Source organism: Octopus sinensis, linkage group LG12, assembly GCF_006345805.1.
Source record: "Octopus sinensis linkage group LG12, ASM634580v1, whole genome shotgun sequence".
Taxonomy (NCBI): Eukaryota; Metazoa; Mollusca; class Cephalopoda; order Octopoda; family Octopodidae; genus Octopus; species Octopus sinensis.
In genome coordinates this window covers 79,590,647-79,614,350 of record NC_043008.1, presented here as the reverse complement: position 1 = coordinate 79,614,350, position 23,704 = coordinate 79,590,647, and the positions used below count along the sequence as shown (strand labels likewise).

The following is a 23,704-nucleotide window of genomic DNA, read 5'->3' as shown; positions in this document are numbered from 1 at the left end:
ACTGCAAAGGGACTAAGTTGTAAAATAAATCTCATATAGTCACATTCCAAGAAGGTATCTTGAGCCTTGTGAGTGTGTGTGTGAATTAGTTCACATTACTCTATAAGGAACATAGGATGCTACTCCATTGCAAGATTACTCATTCTTACTAACTGAGTGGACTAGAGCAACATGAAATGAAGTGTTTTGTTCAAGAATACAATGCATCACTTGGTTCAGGAATCAGAAATCTTGATGTTATGATCATGGGTCAAACATACTAACCACTAAGCTATATGTGTGTGTGTATATGTATATGTATTGGGTTATCCTATAAACATTTTTTCAATTGCATGAACTAAAAGTCTGAGAGAGACAGGATAAACTACGTGCATCAACTTGTTATCAAAGCAGGTAGTAATTTTACCTTGTACTTATTCTTAGTGCAAGTTTTGAAGAGTGCAGTTCCATTTTAACAGTTAATTTTTCAAAGCTATAATGGAAGTGACTAGGAAGCATTTTTTTCTATGAGTTCAGTAAAAGCAACAACATAAAAGAGAGTGCGAGGAATATTAATATGGGAATTGGACAATAAGCACAATCCAGAGTCAATGGTGGTTCTGGAAACTTCAATCTAGAAGATGAGCCTTGTCCTAGATGATCTGTACAGCTCAACAAGGACATCCTGCAAATCTTGGTGGAACAAAATGCCATTGTAACTGTTGAGGAACTAGCAGAGAAGCTTGGATTTGGTCATTCAACCATTCATTGATATCAGTATGCCATTGGAAGAGTCAGCATATTGGGTCGATGGGTTCCTCACAAAAGTGACTGTGTGCTCTTCTTTGCTGTCACATCTCACAAATAAACCTTTTTTGGACCGAATAGTGACTGGGGATGAGAAATGGGTTCTCCATAAAAATGTCAAGTGCCGAAGACAGTGGGTAGGAAAAGGAGAAACACTGGCATTCCAGTCTAAAGAAGGTCTTCACCCATGTAAGATGTTATCTGCTTGGTGGAATATGAAAGGTTTAGTTAACTTTGAACTTTTAAACCCAAACCAGACGATAACAAAGATCTACTGTGAGCAGCTAGAAGCAAGTGCTAGAAGGAAAAAGGGCTTAGCCCCCAAGGACATGCTGACATAGTTGCTATATTAGGGGATGAGGTTCTAGCTTTATCAACAGTGCAAAGGTGGACAGCTTAATTTAGGAAGAGAAGGGAGAGTGTTGAAGATGACCCAAGGCCTGGACATCTTGCCACTGATACCACTAAGGAAAAAAACACCATGTTTACTATAAATCAAATAGCCTATGCTATTAGCATATCCTCTGTGAGAATTGAGAATATTCTGCACAACAAACTTGGCTTGATGGTTTCTGCTCAGTGGGTGCCATGTCTTTCAGCACCAGGTTGGTTTCAAGACAAAAGGTGCTCTTCCCTCAGGATAATGCTCAGCCACATACAGCGAAGATGACATTCCAAAGGCTGGTGCAGTTTGAATGGGAAACGAAGCCTCACCTACCATATTTATTGCACATTTCCCCATCTCATTATCATGTATTCTTCAAAATCATTTGGATGGAAAAAATATGAATTCTATAGGCGAGGTCAGAACAGTACTGGAGGAGTAATTTTCCTCATAGACAAGTGAATTTTGGAAGAGTGGCCTTGTAAGTCTACCAGATAGATGGAAGAGCATTGTGGAAAATAAAGGACAGTATATTTTAGATTAAAAAAGAACTTTATCTTAATTTTGAAAAATAAAGAAGTATAAAAACCCACATAATTTATGGGATGACGCAAGATATATAATGAATCCAAAAAAACATAAAAAAGTGCGAGGACATGGTACATGCAAAGTAACAAGATGCTCAGAGAAGGCAAAAAAGGACGTTTTATATTTTGAGCAAAGCTCTTCAGAAGTAACAGGAGACAGGAGAAATTCCAGGAGAAAAGGAAGACAGAGGAAAAAAAAATCACCAACAATCCACATGTAGTTACATTTTGAAATGACTGGAAGGGAATGGACAAAGAAAAAGTTCTTTCTAAGACAGGATTGTGTAAGAGAAGGAGGTATCTGTGGGTATGCGCATGTGTGCGTAATAGCATTTGTTTGTGTGTGTGGTATTAACTGTTTATATGTGTATGAGTGAGTGATCTTTGTGTCTGTTAATGTTGTAGGAAGAATTCAGCAGGTATGGTAACAAAATTGTGGTCTTTTGTGTGTTTCTTCAAGTGTGTAAATGGGATGGTCAATGGAAAGGTGTTTGAGAGGCAGTCTGAAGTATGTGGTGTGTGTGTGTGCATATGTTTGTGGAGGTATGTGGTTAGATGTGCATGTGTAGAGGTATATGTGTATTCCTGTGTGTGCGTGTGTGTATATAAACAGTTAATATCACACACAATTGCCACCACCTGCACACATGCACTCAGTTACTGTCACACACACATATACACATAGATACCTTCTCTTACATTCTCCTGTTTTAGAAAAAACATTTTCTTTGTCCATTCCCTTCGGGTCATTTCAAAATGTAACTACATATGGATTGTTGGCATTTTTTTAATATTCTATTCCTCCATCTTCTTTTTCTCTTGGACTTTCTTCTATCTCCTGTTTCTGAAGAAGTGCTTAGCTCGAAACATTCTTTCTTTCCTTTCCTGAGTGTCTTTTAATACTTTGCATGTACCATGTCCTCATGTTTTTTTTCTTCATTTTTTTTTGGATTAACTATTTACTGTACACTCACATGGACCCCCATCCTTCCAACTGGCTTTGCATTACCTTATTCGGAGTATGCCATTTCTGCACCTTGATTATATATATCTTGCTATAATTGGCCTTATGTCTGGCAGTCTTACTAAGAACATCTTGAGAATAGTTTATATCATGTTTAAAAATTTTATTGTAAAGACTTGCTACACTGCTTCGCTTTGATTCGTATGAAACTAAGGAAGCCATTTCCATATTCATAAATAAAAATAAATTATATGGAAATCGGCCACAGTAACAAAACAGAAACAAAAACCTAAATGGTATTTATGAAATTTCAAACAGTACTTTCAATTCTTCTTTCATTATTATCTTTACAACAGTTCTGGGTGTTGATGGGATGTGCAATACAAAGTGTGTGAAACACAGAGAGTGACACAGACAGATGAAGAAAAACACAGACATACAGAAACAGAGAGAAAGACACACTGTGTGTGTTTTCTTTTACCCCATCAACACATTGATGGGGTGTGCAAAACAGAAAGTGTGTGACAAAGAGAGAGAGAGAGACTAACAGACATACAGAGAAAGAGAGAAAAAGACTGTATGTGTGCGTTTCTTTTAACCCCATCAACACACTTCCTCTACAATGATATCAATTTGGTACAGCATCAGGACAAAAAATAAATAAAAACAATGTTAATGACCACATAATAAACAACTTCCCAGGAGAAAGTCGACAATATCTAAGTTTGAACACTATAGTCAATGGAAATTATCACCAGTATCCACAGGATTTCCTTAACAACTTGAATCTATCAGGACTACCTATGCATAGGATCTCACTGAAAAAATACTGTCCTATAATGCTCCTACGAAATTTTGACCCTGCCAATGGACTTTGCAGCAGAACAAGATACACGATCACGCAGCCCAATTCTCCTATCATCGAAGCAATGATTGTGATTGGCCCTCACAGTCGTAAATGCCTGTTCATGCCTTGGATGCCACTGGTACCCTCTGACAACCAGTTTCCCTTCCAATTATGACTCAGGCAATTTCTCATCAAACTATCCTTCCCATTCACAGCTAACAAGTCTCAAAGCCAGACTTTTGATCGTGTTGTGTTTTTACCTGCTCCAATGTTTACACATAGCCAGTTGTATTTCGCTTTGAAAATTAGTGTTAATCAAACAAAATATTGTTTACAAAGAAGTTTTGTAAACATAATATCATGAATATATACTATGTAAAGCTGTACAGTATAATCGAAAAAACTGTTATTTATATTTTGTTACATTTCCCATGCTTATATTTCACTATAAATACATTCATACTTAAAGTTATTGTTCTCCATCCTCCTTTTATTTCCCGTCATAGATGGATAGGTTTGCTAGTATTTATCATCATCAACATTTAATGTTGGTTTTCTATGCTGGCATGGGTTGGCATGGGTTGGATGGCTTGAAAGGAACTGGCAAAGCCAGGGGCCAACCAGGTTTCATAATCTGTTTTGGCTTGGTTTCTATGGCTGGATGCTCTTCCTGAATCCAACCACTCCACAGAGTATACTGAGTGCTTCTTACATGGTACCTTAGTTGTAGGATCTCAATTCTGTTGTAGTGGATAGGTACAGCAGTGTGCCACATATCTCAGTCCTCTGACATCTCATTCATAAGGTTCTGTGTTTTGAAATTGGCCTTCAATACTTCATCCCACATCTTTCACAACTTCCCTCCAACTTAAGTGATCGGCACTTCTTTATGCAACTGTCCTCATCCATATGCATCACATGACCAAACCAGCACAGTCTCCTCCCTTGCACACTGTGTCTAATTCCTCTTATGCCCAACTTCTCTCTCAATTCACCAACACTATCACCCATGCACACTGACATTGCATATCCAGCAGAGCTTACCAGCTTCATCTCCAGCTTTCACATGATCTCCACATTCAGGGCTCACGTCTTATTACCATGCGGCATCGCAGTTTGTACACATGCATGATACAATATTCCCTTCACTTGGAGAGACCTTTGGTTGCCAACAAAGGTAGATACTCTTTGAACTTTCTCCATCCTATTCTTATCCTAGCAATTACACTTTCTGTACAACCTCCTCCACTGCTAACTAGGTCATCTACAACTTCCAGAGAGCCACCAGAGCATTTAAGGAAATCATTCTCCTGTGTATCTGGTCTTTATAGCTCTCATATATGTTCCTACATATCAAGCAGAGCCATTTACTGGAAGGGTGAAGGTTTCTGTCTGATTTCTTGCCTACTGGGACATAGTCTTTATATATATATATCTCTATATATAAAACTGAAATGCGTTTTTACCGCTTGGATCGCTTTCAATGCCACTACGTCCCGTCCGATTCGCTCCAAAATTTACAGGGACATGTAGAATGAGGTGACGATGCTCGTGGGCTACCTTAGAAATCCCTATCTTAAAAGGTGTGGTTGCTAGGGGCCATCTTCCTCACTCACGCTATTTCCTCCTTTCCCTCTCTTACTTCCCTTCATTTATAACTTTGAGAGATCCACTACCATTATTTAAAGTATCTGTTATTTAAAGTATCTACCTTTCAACAACATTCACAGCACAGTCCAGGCTAAACTCCGCCTCATGCAAGACGCATGGTTAAGCGCCAAGGCGGATGAGATTCAGGGATACGCAGACAAACACGACACCAAGAAATTCTACGAGGCGCTGAAAGCTGTCTATGGACCGCAGTTCTCCTTTGGATCAACCCCCCTGCTCAGCTCGGATGGAACCTCACTCCTGACTAACAAGAGGCTGATCCTGGAGAGATGGGCAGAGCATTTCAACATCGTGCTCAACCGACCAGCCCAGATCAACGAGGAAGCCATCGCACGACTCCCCCCAGGTGCCGACAAACCACAAGCTGGCTGTTCCCCCTGCAATCGAGGAAGTGAGCAGAGCCATCAAAAAAATGTCCACCGGCAAAGCTCCAGGCTCTGACGCCATCCCTGCAGAGGTGTTCAAGGCGGGCGGCCCCACCATGATCAGTCAGCTCACCAGCCTGTTCCAGTCGATGTGGGACAGGGAACAACTCCCTCAAGATTTCCGGGATGCAACAATCGTCCACATTTATAAGCGGAAAGGAGATCGGCAGTCCTGCGACAACCACCGAGGAATCTCCCTCTTGTCCATAGCAGGCAAGATCCTGGCCCAAGTCCTGCTTGACCGCCTTCTGGAACACTTGGAGCAAGGCCTTCTCCCTGAGAGCCAGTGTGGCTTCTGCGTGGGTCGAGGGACCACTGACATGATATTCGCCGCCCGCCAGCTCCAGGAGAAATGCATGGAGCAGCACCTTGACCTCTGCATGACCTTTGTTGACCTCACCAAGGCTTTCGATACAGTCAGTCGGGAGGGACTATGGAAGGATGGAAGGTCATGGGAAAATTTGGTTGCCCCAGCAAATTTATTGCAATTGTCCGCCAGTTCCACGACGGAATGACAGCCAGAGTCCTTGAAGACGGCAACTCATCTGAAGCCTTCCAGGTGACCAACGGAGTCAGGCAGGGCTGTGTCCTGGCCCCAACACTGTTCAGCATCATGTTCTCGGCAATGCTGTCCGACGCCTTTAGGGACTGCAAGTCCGGTATCGACATCAAGTACAGGACAGACGGGAAACTTTTCAACTCCAGAAGATTGCAGGCTGTCACAAAGGTAAGGGAGACAGTCGTCAGAGACTTTCTCTTTGCTGAGGACTGCGCCCTTAATGCAATCAATGAGCAGGAGATGCAGCTCGAGATGGACAGGTTCTCATCAGCCTGTGACAACTTCGGTCTCACCATCAGTGCCAAGAAAACCGAAGTGATGTTTCAGCCAGCCCCCGGCAAACAATACCATGAGCCTCAGATAAAGGAGAATGGACAGATCCTACGAGCGGTGGAAAACTTCACCTACCTGGGCAGCACTCTCTCCTGCAATGCCAACATAGATGCTGAAACCATCAACAGAATCTCCAAGGCAAGCAGCGCGTTTGGGAGACTGCGAAAGAAAGTCTGGGAGCGGAGAGGAATCAGCCTCAACACCAAGCTGAAAGTCTACCGGGCAGTCGTGCTTACCACCCTACTATACGGCTGCGAGACGTGGACTGCTTACCGAAGGCACGAGCGTCAGATAAACCACTTCCACCTCAGGTGTCTTCGGAACCTCCTTCACATCCGCTGGCAGGACAAAGTCCCAGACACGGAAGTTCTGAAGCAGGCAGATCTCCCTAGCACCATCACAATCATGCGCAAGGCCCAGCTGAGATGGGTGGGCCACGTCTCCCGCATGTCCGACACTCGCATCCCAAAACAGCTCTTCTACGGTGAACTCAGCCAGGGCAAACGCAAAGTCGGAGGGCAGAAGAAGCGCTTCAAGGACAGTCTCAAGGTCTCTCTCAGAGACTTCTCCATCGGCACAGAGACCTGGGAGACACTTGTTGCCGACCGCTCATCCTGGCGCAGCGCAATCACCACAGGAGCAGGGACAGCCGAGGAGGGACGGATTCGGTCAGCAGAGCAGAAACACCAGATGCGGAAAGCCAGAGCTGCCTGCACCAGTAGCACGGCCCCTACCCACTTCTGCCCCACCTGTGGGAGGGGCTTCCTTGCCTGGATTGGCCTCACGAGCCACCTCCGGTCTCATAGCGGCAGTTCCACCTGATAATGTCAGTGGTCATCTTCGAACCCGAAAGGACGAACATTAGCACTCTCGCTATTTCCTCTCTTTTTCACTGACTCTGTTTCCTGCCTTCCCATCACTTCGGCGGCGTTCTTTTAAGTATCTGTCTGTCACCAACAACACACGAGCATGAGAACAAATATTATGAATCAGATATTCTTGCGTTCATTTATATGTGTGTGTGTGTGTGTGTGTGTTTTATATATAAATATGTATATATAATGTATGTGTGTGTGTGTGTTCTATATATAAATATGTATATATAATGTATGTATACAAAGTGTATATATCTGTATTTATGTATATTAAACTTTTTCATACTTTTTCATAGTTATATATATTTTTAAACAAATTATAAATATAATTTAATAATTTTCATTTCAATTTAAATAATTTAAATTTTTCAATTTTATATTTTCTATATTTTCTATATTATATTTTTTTTTATGTTTTTGTTTTTGGTTTTTCACTGTTTGATTTGCCTATTAGTGGTTTATCTCTAATTTAATTTATACAGATATATATCTCATTTGTATACATTTGTATATATAATGCGTGCACACACACACACACACACACACATATATACATACATATATATATATATATATATATATATATATATATATATATATATATATATATATTATATATATATATATATATATATAATATATAATATATATATTTATATATATATAATGTGTGCATTACGTAGTCGGTCGATTCAGCTGAAAATATGCACACCTATGTTAAAAGTGCTGGCAAGTTTGCATGACAACTATTTTTTTCCTCAAATGAAAGGCGTCACCTCTAGGACAAAATTCCTCATCTTATAAAATGTGGCCCCAGTAGACTCGAATTAAATCGGGTTATATTAACCAAAATGTGAAAAGGGGTCTAAATGGGGCTGGAAGGGGATTAAAATTTCAAGGAGCGGGTGTTTAGGAATTCTCTGTTACATCAAGCTAAAAAATTTGCGCCAGCCTTTTAATCGTCAATGTGTTGCCGTCCATGATAAAGAAGTTTTGAATGCTTGCCATGGTGAGTCTACTGTCATGAGAAAGAATCACTTCAAAACTTGGTGTTTACGAATTTTCTTTTACATCAAGTTCAAAATTTTACGCCAGCCGTTAAACTGTCAATACGTTGCTGTCCATCGTTAAGAAATGCCAGCCATGGTCACTCTACTATCCTCAGATTCTATCCCTTCAAACTTTGGTTTCCAATATTTTATTATTTTTATTCAGCTCGCAAGTTCGTCTGTCCCTTTTAAATGTTAGCGTTTTGCTGTCTGCCTTGAAGCAGACTTTTCCGTTGCCACTGCCTGATATTTCTGATTGATCTTTCTAAATATTTTATTTCTCAACTTACTCAAGATCTTCTGTTGTTTATAAATGGGAGAGAGATAGATAAAGATAGAGAGTAAGAGAAAGCGAGGGAGAGTCCGAGAGAAAATAAAAGTAAGAGAGTGGGAAAGTGAGAGAGAAAGGAGAGAGAAACAAATACGGAGAATCATCATCATCATCGTTTAACGTCCGTTTTCCGTGCTAGCACGGGTTGGACAGTGTGACCGGAGTTTGGGAAGCCAGGAAGCTGCACCAGGCTCCAGCCTGATCTGGCAGTGTTTCTACAGGTGGATGACCTTCCTAACGCCAACCACTCTGTGAGTGTAGTGGGTGCTTTTTTCGTGCCGCTGGCACAGGTGCCATGGGGCTGGCAGCGGCCACGATCGGTTGGTGCCTTTTACATACCACCGGCACAGAAGCAAGTCATGGCGGCGCTGCAATCGGCCACGTTCGGATGGTGCTTTTTACGTGCTGAAAGGAAGCAACAGAAAGTAACAACCACACTCTTACCCGCGCGTAGAGCGGGCCACCTTCAGCTAGTATATCTAAAAATCTGAAATGAGAAAGTTTGTCTGGTTTTGGAATTAGAACGGATTAAAGGGCACTAGATCCCGTTGGATTGAATTCAAAATTTACAGGGACATGTAAAATGAGGTGAGGATGTGAGTGGGCTAGGTTAGAAATCCCTATCTTAAAAGGTGTGGTTACTAGGGCAAAAAATGCACACTTTGACAAGTCTCCTCTCATTCTCTTATCTGCCTGTCTTCCTCCGTCTCTCTCTGTTTCCTCCCTTCCCATCACTTTCTCTCTATAACGACGTTTGACAGCTACTACTATCTTTCCTTCGCAAGAACTGTCACTCTTTCCCCCACCGCCTCCCTCTCTCTGTACGTCTGTCTGCATTCATAGAGAGTTTTATTATCACCACGACTATCACACAATCATGAGAACAAATATTATGAATCAGATATTTATTGGGTTAATTTATATATGTGTGTGTGTGTGTGTGTGCTCTATATATAAATACGTATATATAATGTATATATACAAAGTGTATATATCTTTATATATATATATATATATATATATATATATATATATATATATATACATATTGTATACATTTGTATATATAATGCGTATACACACACATTTATATAATGCGTATATATGTACATATATATATATATATGATTTTGATTTTGATTTTTCCAGTTTCAGCTAATGAGCTGTGGCCATGCTGGGGCACCGCCATTTAAATATATATATATTGTTTGTTTTGTTTGTTTTTCCAGTTTCAGCTCTTGAGCTGTGGCCATGCTGGGGCACCGCCATTGTGGTGAAAGAGTACAGCAGGGATCACCACCCCTGCCGGAGCCTCGTAGAGCTTTTAGGTGTTTTCGCTCAATAAACACACACAACGCCCGGTCTGAGAATCGAAACCGCGATCCTGCGACCGCGAGTCTGCTGCCCTAACCACTAGGCCATTGCGCCTCTATATATATATATATATATATATATATATATATATATATATATATATATATATATATTATATATATTATATATATTATATATATATAATATATATATATATTATATATATATATATATATATATATATATATATATGTATGTATATGTATATGTGTGCATTATGTGGTCGGTTGAGCTGAAAATATGCACACCTATGTTAAAAGTGCTGGTGAGCTTGTATGCCAACTACTTTTTTCCTCAACTGAAAGGCGTCACCTCTAGGACAAAATTCCTCGTCTTATAAAATGTGGTCCGAGTAGACCCGAATGAAATCGGGTTATATTAACCAAAATGTGAAAAGGGGTCTAAATGGGGCTGGAAGGGGGTTAAAATTTACAGGAGTGGATGTTTAGGAATTCTCTGTTACATCAAGCTAAAAAATTTGCACCAGCCTTTAAATCGTCAATGTGTTGCCGTCCATGATGAAGAAGTTTTGAATGCTTGCCATGGTGAGTCTACTGTCATGAGAAAGAATCACTTCAAAACTTGGTGTCTAGGAATTTTCTTTTACATCAAGTTCAAAATTTTACGTCAGCCGTCTAACTGTCACTACGTTGCTGTCCGTCGTTAAGAAATGCCAGCCATGGTGAGTCTACTATCCACAGATTCTATCCCTTCAAACTTTGGTTTCCAATATTTTATTATTTTTATTCAACTCGCAAGTTCGTCTGTCCCTTTTAAATGTTAGTGTTTTGCTGTCTGCCTTGAAGCAGACCTTTCTGTTGTCACTGCCTGATATTTATGAGTGATCTTTCAAAATATTTTACCTTTTCAACTTCCTCAAGATCTTTTGTTGTTTATAAATGTGAGAGAGATAGATAGAGAGTAAGAGAAAGCGAGGGAGAATCCGAGAGAAAAGAAGAATAAGAGAGTGGGAAAGTGAGAGAGAAAGGAGAGAGAAACAAAGAGGGAGAAATGTGGTGATAAAAAACAGAAAGGAAGCAACAGAAAGTAACAACCACACTCTTACCCGTGCGTAGAGCGGGTCACCTTAAGCTAGTATATATATATATATATATATATATATATAAAGCATAGCGGTTAAGTTTGCGGACATTTTAGTTATAAAATATTATGTTTACGAAAAATACGGTGTCATATGAATTATGTACCTTATGAAAAGTTACATTCCCTATCTGGATATAATTATATGTATGTTTGCATTTACTGTTTTATGGAAATATGTGAGTGGATCTATTTGTAAACACTTAGTTAATACCATGGCCATGGTGTCGTTTGGGGTGGCTCCAGCAGGGGTGGTGGCAAGCACTGCTGTATTCTTCACCACAACTTTCTCTCACACTTTCTTCCTGTGTCTCTTGTACCTGTATTTCAAAGGGCCAGCCTTGTCACACTCTGTGTCACGCTGAATCTCCCTGAGAACTACATTAAGGGTACACATGTCTGTAGAGTGCTCAGCCACTTGCACGTTAATTTCAAGAGCAGGCTGTTCCATTGATCGGATCAACTGGAACCCTCGTTGTAATCTACGGAGTGCCACGTTTTTTTAAATATATATATGCATACATACATACAGATATGCTTGCAAAAGGATCTCAAGAAAGAATTGGAGCAATAAAATACATTAAATAATGAAGGTGGATTTGTCTACATGATACAAAAATGTATCTCACCAATTTCATGTTATTAAATAGATAATTCGTTTTCTTTGTTCCCATTCAATATATCTTACTTTATTTTAAAAAAAGTTTGAAAGCCTGAAAATATTTAAAACTGACTTTAAAAAAATGGCAAAACAAAATCTAATGCTATTACAAGATTTTGATCCAATTTTACTTTTCTACTAAGAAACTAACTTGTTCCATACAAAAATATTTGATATGATTGTTTAAAATATTTTGAAATTCATCAAAGTGTTGTGACTGATGCAACTGGTATCCAATTTGAACATTTATAGAAAAAGAAATGGGTAGAAAGGAATTCCAGGATGTTGTAGTTATAAAGAGAAGGGATTGAGTAAAGGGATTTAGATAGTCTGGGATATAATAGATAGTAGGAGTGATAAGAAATAAAACTTGTGCCAGAGGAGTAGAGGCCATTGTAGTGGCAGTAAAGCAGAACTGATTTCCTAACCACGTTGTGTGGGGTTCAGTCCCTCTGTGTGACAACTTGGGCAAGCTATACATTGTCTTGGCTGCAACATTATGTCTCATCAGTAGATAATACTGTGACGATATTTTTGAGCAACTGCTTACGATTTGGGTGATATCTTAGGTGTTAGCCCCACAAGGTCTGCATTGGTTATCATATTTTGGTGTCTTTCCTGTGTCTCTGTCCCTTTGGTGCATCAGGTTGATTTTTCCTGTTCCTGTATTGAAAATGCATACCCATCAAACTGAGAGTTAATAATCTGGTTTTTGGTCCATGATAGACTTCTTTGATTACCAATGTTACTATAATCCTGGAGCTTTCTGCTAACATATCTTCTGATATATGCTCATCCTTTCATCTGATAATATGTTGTGGTAGAGTTGTGCAACTTCTTTAGGCATGTATTTAAGGTTATCAGATGAGGAAGGTTGCTCAGGGAGCTGCTTTCCAGGCCTCGTGATGTTATCTTCCTTCATCATCATCATCATCGTTTAACATCCATTTTCCATGCTAGCACGGGTTGGACGGTTCGACCGAGGTTTGGGAAGCCAGGAGGTTGCACCAGGCTCCAGTCTGATCTGGCAGTGTTTCTACAGCTGAATGCTCTTCCTAACGCCAACCACTCTGTGAGTGTAGTGGGTGCTTTTTACGTACCACCGGCACAGGTGCCAGTGGCCACGATTGGTTGGTGCCTTTTACGTGCCACCAGCACAGAAGCTAGTCAAGGCGGCGCTGGCATCGGCCACGTTCGGATGGTGCTTTTTACGTGCCACCGGCACAGGTATCACAACTACTATTTCCATTTGATATTTATTTCAATGTTTATGCACTTGACTCAACAGATCTCCTTAAGCACAGCAGGTCATGTGCCACCGGTACAGAAGCCAGTTAAGGCAGCGCTGGCATCGGCCACGTTCGGATGGTGCTTTGTACATGCCACCGGTACAGTCGTAACTACAATTTCCATTTGATATTTATTTTGATATTGATGTTGATGTACTTGACTCAATAGGTCTCCTCAAGCACAGCAGGTCACTCTTAAAAAAAAAGACTCCGCCGGTTACGACGACGAGGGTCCCAGCTGATACGATCAGCGGAACAGCTTGCTCGTGAAATTAACGTGCAAATGGCTGAGCATTCCACAGACACGTGTACCCTTAACGTAGTTCTCGGAGATAATCAGCGTGACACAGAGAGTGACAAGGCTGACCCTTTGAAATACAAGTACAACTCATTTTTGCCAGCTGAGTGGACTGGAGCAACGTGAAATAAAGTGTCTTGCTCAAGGACACAACGTGTCGCCGGGAATCGAACTCACAACCTTACGATCATGAGCCGAATGCCCTAACCACTAAGCCACGCGCCCTCACGCAGGTCACTCTACGATCCAAGGTAAGCACAGCAGGTCGTTCTGCAATCCAAGGTACTTTGAATGGGCTGGGGCTATGCAAAACTGGTGCAGGAAGCAGCCCGGGTCTTCACAGTCACAGCATATTTCCAGAGATCTCGGTCCTTCATCATTGCATCTGTGAGGCCCAACATTCGGACGTCATGCTTGACTACCTCATGTCATGTCTTCCTGGGTCTACCTTTACCCCTGATACCTTCAACTGTTTGGGAGTGGCACTTCTTCACACATCTCTCCTCATCCATCCACAGTACATGACCATACCATTGCAAGCATCTCTCTTGTACACCACATCTGATGCTTCTTATGTCCAGCATTTCTCTCAGGGTGCTTACACTCTGTTGTGCATGCACACTGACATTACACATCCAGTGGATCATGTTAGCTTAATTTCTTTCAAGTCTACGTATGTCCTCTGCAGTCACAGCCCATGTTTCTCTACCATGAAGCATGACGGTTCGCACACATGCATCATACAATCTACCTTTCGCTCTGAGCGAGAGACCCTTTGTCACCAGTAGGGGTAGGAACTTTCTAAACTTTGCCCAGGCTATTTGTATTCTTGTATTCCACTACTAACTTGGTCACCCAGGTAGTGGAAACTATCAACTACTTCTAGTTTCTTCCCCTGGAGTGTGATGGAATCTGTTTTCTGAGTATTTGTGGTGTCTATTGCCCCTGTGCATCTGCCGCACATGAAAACTATCTTATCAGTTAATTTTCCTTTGATGTTGCTGCACCTCTAATGCATCCATAGCTTACACTGGGTACATCTTATGGAGTTTCTACCTACACCTTTCCTACAGATCGAGCAGGGCCACCTGCCCGAGGGTGTGTGTGTGATGAGTTCGCCTTTCTGCTTACTATAACTTTGGTCTTTGCTACATTTACTCTTAGGCCCTTTGATTCTAAACCTTGCTTCCACACCTGAAATTTCTTTTCTAGTTCCGGTAGAGATTCTACTATGAGGGCCAGGTCATCAGCATAGAGGAGCTCCCAGGGGCAACCTGCTTTGAATTCCTCTGTTATTGCCTTGAGAACTATGATGAATAAAAGGGGACTGAGGGCTGAGCCTTGGTGGACACCTACTTCTACCTGGAATTCTTCACTATACTTATTGCCAATCCTAATATTGCTGACAGCCTCAGTCAAGAGATGCACTGACACTTGGTGGTTAAAAGATGTTGCTGAAAGAATGTGATATGACATTCAAAAGCAGTCTAGGTCAATGTCAAGCCTCTGCCTGCTTGTTTTTTTGTTTTAGGTAGAGGCAGTCTACATTGCTGTTAATGTGCAAATTGTGCTGGTCAGTACCTTCTGGGTTTTCACAACAATGGCTCGGATCTCACCAAGTATCCAGTCAAGTAGTCTACATGTTGGTATGAATACTGGTACTACAAACACATTATGGGCCAGTTTCATTGAATGCAGAGAGTTATGCAGAGGAGAAACTCAGGTCTGCCTTGACAGCATTACAACAGCCAAGAAGCACAATTGGCAGAAATTCAATCCAGGACTGTGGATCTGGAGAGGCATGTAGAGTGGCCTTGAGCTGTTTATGAAACCGTTCGACCATCCCGTTGGAAGCTGGATGGTAACTGGTCGTGCGAATATGGTGCACAACTAGAATTTGTGGCAATTCATGAAATAAAGAAGCTTCAAACTGGCGTCCGCGATTAGTAGTTAAGCTGGACAGAACTCCAAAGCAGGAAATCCAATTAGAGACAAAAGCTTGAGCAACAGATTCAGCAGAAATGTCTGCTATTGGAATGGCTTCTGGTCACAGGTCAAGATATATAATTTTGCCTGTCCTCATTGTACTTGTATTTCTTTGTATTTCCCATCCCTTCATTTCTGAGAAAGGCAGAGAAAAGCTGTTTTTTCTTTGCTTGCTTTCAGTCATTGTAAGTAAGAGAGTTCTATTATTCTCCATGAGGAGTGAGTGTCAAAAAGATGGACAAATGACTAAAAAGGTAAAGGGAGAGAAAGGCAGACAGAGTAAAGCAGATTTATTTTACTGTCCTGAGTGGCAGAGATCACAGGATTGTCTATTCAAAGGGCTTAAAACTGTCCTCATAGTCAGACAAGTTTAGACTAGAAATGGGTGTTTGGTCAATTTGCAAGTTTGTTTTATTGCTGATTTCATATGATTATTGGTACTAAGAGTATACAGTAATACCTTGATATATGAGTTAATTTGTTCCTGGAGGCTGCTCGTAAAGCAGAGCAATAATTTCCCATAGTGGCAATGTTATAAATCACAATTCATTCTCAGAAAAATATTTTACCTATTTAAAACAATAGAATGTAAAGAATATTTTGTGTAAAGTAAAAAGAATGTCTAACAAAATTACTGTTTTCTGGGGCACCGATTGCTATTGATCTACAACAGTTTAACAATTCAACATTTAAACCAGCCATATCCAGCCCAATTAATCTATTTTATGTTCAAACTAGTCCTATCCAGCTTCTCACACCTACCCTGTAATGTCATTGTAAAATTAGCATCATTGAAACCTCAAAGTTATGAGATATGTATGATTAATTCAAAACAGTGGATAAACAACATTATATTTGAGAGAAAAATCTGAAAGCTAAAGGATTAAATGGAATGTTAACAATATCAAATTCTCCAGTCTTAGATAGCTCAATATGTAACAAAGAAATGTATTACTCTCTAAAGTTGCAATAAAACTTGAGGCTTAAAAACAAATATGAATAGAATTAGCAATAAATTTAGATGGCTAAATTACTTTTAAGTTAACATCTAAAACATAAGCAGATGTATAAGATAATACACCAGGCTCAATCAAAATTAGTTTTAATAAATGACTGAAATTTCCAATTTTCTAATCTTAATTTCTCTCTCTCTCTCTCTCTCTCTGTTACCCATGGACACTCAACTATAGAAGAAATGCTAATTTTGTGTGGTTATGAATATTTCTAAAACTGAATACTGATTTAATAAACAATGAAATAAAATTGAATGATAAATCATAAAACTGTCAAATTAATAGTTATTAATTATTCTGATATCCTGTGGGTGCAGGAGTGGCTGTGTGGTAAGTAGCTTGCTTACGCATGTGTTTGTTAGTTACTTCCAAATTTGAAAACTGTCAAGACGTGCTTTTGTAGCCGTCCTTAATTGAAGAAATATTGAAGGCATGACTGCAAGGTAGGCATCTGTTTTTTTTTGGGGGGGGGGTGGATTCACTGGGGTTTTGTTGTTTCATATTGTTTTTCTTTTTTCAAATAAGAAATCCTCACTGGGTCCTGGACATGTCCGGGACTCACTTAGCTGTGAGAACTGTTTGGTGGGTGTGTCTCGCCACCAAAATTTGAGAAAATTTTGAAAATTCAACCAATTTGTAGAGAATTTTTTGTGTGTTCCTGCTGCTACTGTGACCTGGAGTATCTGTGTGGAGTACCAGTTTTTGGAATACCAGTGGGCCAGGATTACTGGGTGGGCGGAATTGTGTTGCCATGACTTGAACTGTCTTCCTTTGTTCTTTTTCTCTAATCTGTCTTTTTGCTCTTTTTGTTTATTTTGGACTTTATTTAGACTTTTTGTCTGAACTATTTTTTGGACTCGCTTTTCTGCAAGCATGGCAAAAAATACTGTGTTGGAGTGGGAGATTGTACTCCTCTCCCAGGCAGTGGGTAAAAGACTTCAACAAGAGAACGGTGGTGTTGAGAACGTATTCCAAGTCTCTCGACACCATCACAGTGTTCCCTCAAATTGAAATAGAAAAAGAGTTGGCAGAATATCTGCCAACTATTAAGTTTATTGCCAGGGGTGTCAAGTTTGCAAGGGTGTGGTTGCTATTTGATACCCCTGAGGAGGCTCGCAATTTTGCAAGCCAGCCCTTAGAAGGGCAAAAAATTCTGTTTCTTCCCACATATTGTGGGAAGAAATTAACAAGAGCTTGGGTCTGTGGGCTGCCACCCAGGATAGAACCCGAGTGGACAGAAGACACTATCTGCTGGGGTCAGGGTGGCAGTGGAGCTAAGCTCCTAAATGTTAAAATTCTGCCTGCAGCTGATTGGGTGGGGTCAAAAGTGGTTTTGACCCTGTGGACCCAATCAGCCAATAATCTGGTTTTCCCAGATTTTTTGAGAATGGTTGGTTCTAGGTATCCAGTGATTCTTGCAAGATGCCCCCCCCCTAAGTGTCACCTGCACCTGGAACCAGACCACATAAAAAAGAACTGTCACCAGGACTAAGGTAAGGTCCTGGAGTTAATAAAAGTAGTGCCCTCTGCTCCCCCATTGGAGGGAGAGATGGAGCAGTTGAGGGGGTGGAGACATCAAAAAAAGGGGAAAAAAAAAGAAAGAAGGTGGGCAACCACTGTTGCCCAACAAACGAGCCTAAAGCTGCGAGAGGGGAGGAAGATCTCCTGGATAAAACAGAGGTACCACACCCTCCTGTAGCAAAGGGGAGAAAAAGAAAATAGAAAAGAATGGGACACTGCTGGCGGTTGATGGTACACTGCCGGCATGCCCTGAAACTTTGTCGGAAATTGTACCACTGACAGAGGAAATTGTGGCCCCTCCCAGTGCGATGAGAGATGATTTTGTTATCTTCCTCCGTAAGGGATGCGCAATACAGATCTTCATAAGGAAGCTAGAGGGCTGGAGGGAGGAGCCCATGCCCTTGGCTGAAGACCTGGATTGGCCTTTGCAGTGACTACGGAGGTCATATCAGAAGTCAATATGTTCAGAGTGTTTGACTCCTTCCTGAAGGACCAGTTTAGGTTCGCCTTCTGGGGGGCCCCACCTGGAGCTGGATCATTGCCTGCAGGAGGCATACAACATGGTCAGGGAGGAAGGATAAAGAGGCTTTAGTGCCTAAAATGTTTATTGTATGTTATTGTTTGTAAGAGGCTCAGCACCTCAATTTGTAATGGACTATTAAGTTCAGTAATTGTAAGAACTTGGGTAAGAGGTTTAATACCTCGTTTTGTTTTTTGAAGAAGCAGAAGATCAGCAGGCATCTTTTGCTCCTCTCATTAATATCATAATTTCGTTTATCATTTCATCTCATATATGTAATGTCCAGCCCACAGCTACATCTGTGTAATGCCCTTGTGGCAAATTATATTAATAAAAGTAGCTTGCTTACCAACCACATGGTTCTGGGTTCATCCCCACTGCATGCCACCTTAGGCAAGTATCTTCTACTATAGCCTTGGGCTGACCAAAGCCTTGTGAGTGTATTTGGTAGACAGAAACTGAAAGCAGCCCGTCGTATATATGTATATATATATATATGTATGTGTGTGTATATGTTTGTGTGTCTGTGTTTGTCCCCCCAACATTGCTTGACAACCGATGGTGTGTTTACATCCCCATAACTTAGCAATTCAGCAAAAGAAACCAATAGAATAAGTACTAGGCTTCCAAAGAATAAGTCCTGGAGTCAATTTTCTTGACTAAAGGCGGTGCTCCAGTATGGCTGCAGTCAAATAAATGAAACAAGTAAGAGAGAGAGAGAGAGAGAGAGAGAGAGAGATAATATTTTTACTGAAAATTTGACATTATAATTTAATTAAATAACAAAATGCACTAATTAACAATGAAAAAATAGTATTGGTTACAGTTAATTGGTGGAAACTGACTTCTTTAAAAATATTAAATCACTCTAGCCCATAAATTAAGATTATTTAAATATTTCATAACATGAATTCAACTCAAGTATTGTATTAATTTTATATTTGCTCCCAACTAGAATAACATGTTAATGAATATTAACAATATTATTTTGTTGTACATTGTTTAAGATCTGATGATATTTTAAGCTGCTCTTGTGTCCAGTCAATAAATAAAAAAAACATTGTAATTTTATGACATTAGCTGACATTAGTTGACTAATTATTCAGGTATACAGAGAAACCTTATCTGAAAGCTGGATGTTATTTTTAGCATGAACAGAACATCTGGCAATGTATATTTACAAGGTTACACACACATTATTAACTGCACTTGTGCTATCTATCAGCCACTGGCTTTAAGTTTATTTCATCTATAATTTGTTTTAAGAAACAGCTTAATTCAAGGATATTGTAATTGAGATAACAATGTAATTGAAAATTAATGAACTTTATGATCTTGAAATAAACTATGTCAAATAACAGACAATATCATGAATGTACAAAGTCAAGTTTCTGATTTTGTGTCACAATGTCAAACAACAGTAGTCAACATAAACCTAGAGAGTTTCTATATGATCATTCAGCCTGCTGGAAATAGAAACTAAATCTCTCTTTAATAACATATTACTGACTTAGAAGATGTTGGAGAATATAGTCATGGATAGCTTACCTGAAAAATAAGATAAATCATAAGTCTACTCAAACATATCTGGCCTGGCATTAAATAACAGCAGTATTTGTTAAATTTAATAGAATGAAATATATATATATATTTGTTTTGCAAGATTTTTGATTTGAAATCGTGTGTTGAAACAGATATTGTTGTATTTAGGAATGGTCATTTTGCCAGTTTAGCCAATAAAAACATATGCACTATATATTTGGTGTTACTTTGCTTCAGCGTTATTTACTTTTTACATTAATCTTAATCTTATTTTGGCCAGAGTTCTTTCTTCACATTCCTGTGACCTCATCAGTGGTCCTTTGCTTTCTTCTTTCTTATTTCTGTGTCTCTCCTTACTAACGGTCAGCCATTTTGTATTTTGCATTCCTATTGTATGTGTCTTCAATTGCGCATGCTTATACCTCTATGTGTGTCTATGTTTAGTTAGTGTGTGTGTGGGGCGGAGTGCCTGTAATATTTGTATCTCCTCTTTATATACGTTCATGTAATTTGTTTTTGTTTTTGTTTATTTTCATTTTGTTCATGTGTTTACACCAACTTTTTTTTTAATGTATATAGTTATTTACTTCCATTTGTTTATTTATCTGTGTATTTTATTATGTTTTTAGTTTTGTTTATATTGTTACCAGTTTATGGGGATCTTCTTCTGTCATATGCTGTGGTGTGTGTTAGTGTTCCATTCCAGTTTCCTATTCAGATTAGGTTTATCTTCTATTATGTGTGTAGCATCCGTAATTTGTCTGATTGTTGCATCTGTTCTATGTGTGGACAAGATTTTAACTTCTATGTTGTTGATTGAGCCCCCATGTTCCTGCTCGGCATGTTGGTACAGAACTGATGAGCTTTTTTCTTCCTTAAGTTCTCTCCAATGTTCATTTACCTGCTCTCCTATGCTCCGTGCCGTTTTCCCTACGTATGTCGTTGTCTTGTTACTGCATCGTCCCTCTATACATCTTATACTATAGACTACATTTCTGGCTTTACAGTTTGTTTGTGGGCTAAATCTACACACAGTACAGTTCCTATCTGTACAGGGGGTTCTACTAAAAGGGTGGGTTCTACTGATTAGGGATTTGATAGGGTTGCCTTTCAACAACCTTAATCCTTAGCTTAAGTTTGTCTAGGGTCCTTCTAAAGCGGTACGCCAGTTTGCCTCTAGGGGTGGTGTCGACGAACATGACACTCTGGTATTTATGGCTATCATACCAAGAGTTGGCCTTCCCTATTTTATTCTTAGTCCTTTCAATAGTGTTCCATGACTTGCTCCTATAGAGTGGGCAAATCCCATTCCTATCATTACATAAGATAGTATCAAATTTCTTCATGGCTCCTTTGTATACTCTGATCCTTCGTTATGGCTGTAACCTGAGAACTGCATGCGGTGAACAAAATGTTGTATGTGTCTCTTTAACTCTGTTGGCTCACACATGCGAGACACATTTCACATTATTATGACAAGGTCTGCCATCAAAATATTGAATTTGGCATTGTCTGCGATAGATGAGTTCCGATGGATCAAGTATTTGGAGGCCATAGGTTTGGCATAGTATGAATGAAGGATTCGGGTTTTATTATTCTCAGTTTCCAGCCAGAGTTCTGTGTCTAGTACTGATAGTCTATGGTTAGGGTGTTTAGTGGGGTAGTCTATTGTGACCTTAATACTCTGGTGCAGGGGTCTCCAAAGTTTTCCAGCGGAGGGCCACATTGCTGAATTTTTAAAGCTACGGGGGCCAAGGTTCTAAATTATTTATTTTACCAAAATAATATAAATAAATAGTGAATTAATAATTAAAAAAGGTTATTTATTCAGTACATAATCACAATGTATATAATATCAGTAACAATTAACATGTTTTTTTTAACTTTGATCAATAGGGGAAACATGAAATTGTTTCATTTCTGACAAAATTTTGTCCAACTGAGGTTCAAAATGAGTGGTTCCAATAACAAGCAATGCATTTAAATGTTCATCAGACAATTGTGATCTGTAGCAGGATTTTGTGTATTTCATCTTTGAAAAAGTCTTCTCACACAAATATGTGGTGCCAAAAACTGAAATGAATTCACAGGCAAACCTCCTTAAATGAAGAAATTGGTCGGATGGAAGGCATTTGTAGAATTCAATCAAATTTCCCTCTTTATATTTGTCCTTCAGGATGTCATTGGATTGCAAATCAATAACTTCCATTTGTAACTCAGAAGGTAAGTCTCCAATAACAGAGTTAAATGGATTTTCAAAAATTCTTAGTTTTGAAGAACATGCATCAAGATCAGAAAAACGTTCTTCAAACTGTTGTTTCAAAGCTAAAATGACATCTTGAGCAAACAAATTTGGAAATGGAGTGGCAGCTTCCTGTCTATATTTGTCACATCGTGAAAAATGAGTAAAGCAGCTTCTTGTTAACTAACTTTCAAATAGTATTAATTTCTTACGAAAAGCTTTCACCTTTGAGTACAAATCACAGATGAGTGAAGTTTCACCTTGTATCCGTAGGTTGAAATCATTGAGATGCATAGTTAAATCGGCTGAAAATGCTAATTTCCAGAGCCATTCACTGTCTTTGAGCAACACCTGTGAATGGTTTTTCTCATTTAAAAATATTTCAATTTCAGTTCGAAGCTCAAAAAATCTAGCCAGAATTTTTCCATAGCTAAGCCATCTTACTGAAGTATAGTAAGGTAGGTCTGGAAACTCAGCATTCATTTCCTCCAAGAAATCACGAAATTGGCGATGTTTGAGTCCATGAGATCTTATGTAGTTAACAGTGGAAATCACAGGATCTAATACAGATGATAAATCAAGATGCTTTCCACACAGTGCTTGCTGATGAAGAATACAATGCAATACCAAAGGTTTCAATCCACCGGAATTCTCAATTACTTTGTTAATTTGCCCAACTAAGCCCTTTTTGGTTCCACACATATTTCTGCCACCATCTGTTGTTATGCATTTTAGTTTTTTCCATTCCAAATTATACTCAGCCACTGACTTTTCCACTTCTCTAAAAATATCTATGCCTGTTGTTGTTCCATGCATGCTGTGCACAGATACAAGTTCCTCAGTAATCTCAAAATTGGCATTTATTCCTCTGATGAACAATAACAATTGGGATGTGTCTGATACATCAATTGACTCATCAAGTGCAACAGAAAAGCATACAAACTTGCTGGCTTTGTCTTTTAGCTGTGATTTAATATTTCTTTCAATATGTTCAACCCTACGAGCAACAGTGTTCGCAGAAAGACTAATTACGGAAAATAAATCTACGTTTTCTGGACACATTTCCTTAGATACCTCATTCAAGCACTTTTTAATAAGTTCACCATCTGTAAATGGCTTACCTTTCTTCGCCAAAAGGTTAGCAACATGGAAGCTTGCTCTTGTTGCTCTCTCTTTTTCTACAGCCTTCTTCTTGAAAACAAACTGCATTGATGATAAATTCTTCTTTAATTTGTCAAATTTCTCTTTACGTAGCTGTCCAATGAATTGGTAGTACTGTGATGAATGCTTTTTTTCATAATGTCTCCGAATGTTGTACTCTTTAAGTACTGCAATTGTGTCGGTG

General features: G+C 39.5%; 1 protein-coding gene across 1 annotated transcript; it reads right to left on the bottom strand.

The window, feature by feature from the left end:
• Positions 1-21,996: 21,996 nt before the first annotated feature.
• LOC115217957 (general transcription factor II-I repeat domain-containing protein 2-like) lies at positions 21,997-23,421 on the bottom strand. Its single transcript, XM_029787676.1, has 2 exons — positions 22,548-23,421; positions 21,997-22,442 (listed from the first exon to the last, which is right to left on the bottom strand). Exons 1-2 carry the CDS (start codon positions 23,419-23,421, stop codon positions 21,997-21,999), a joined length of 1,320 nt encoding a protein of 439 aa, XP_029643536.1.
• Between the last annotated feature and the right edge of the window lie 283 nt (positions 23,422-23,704).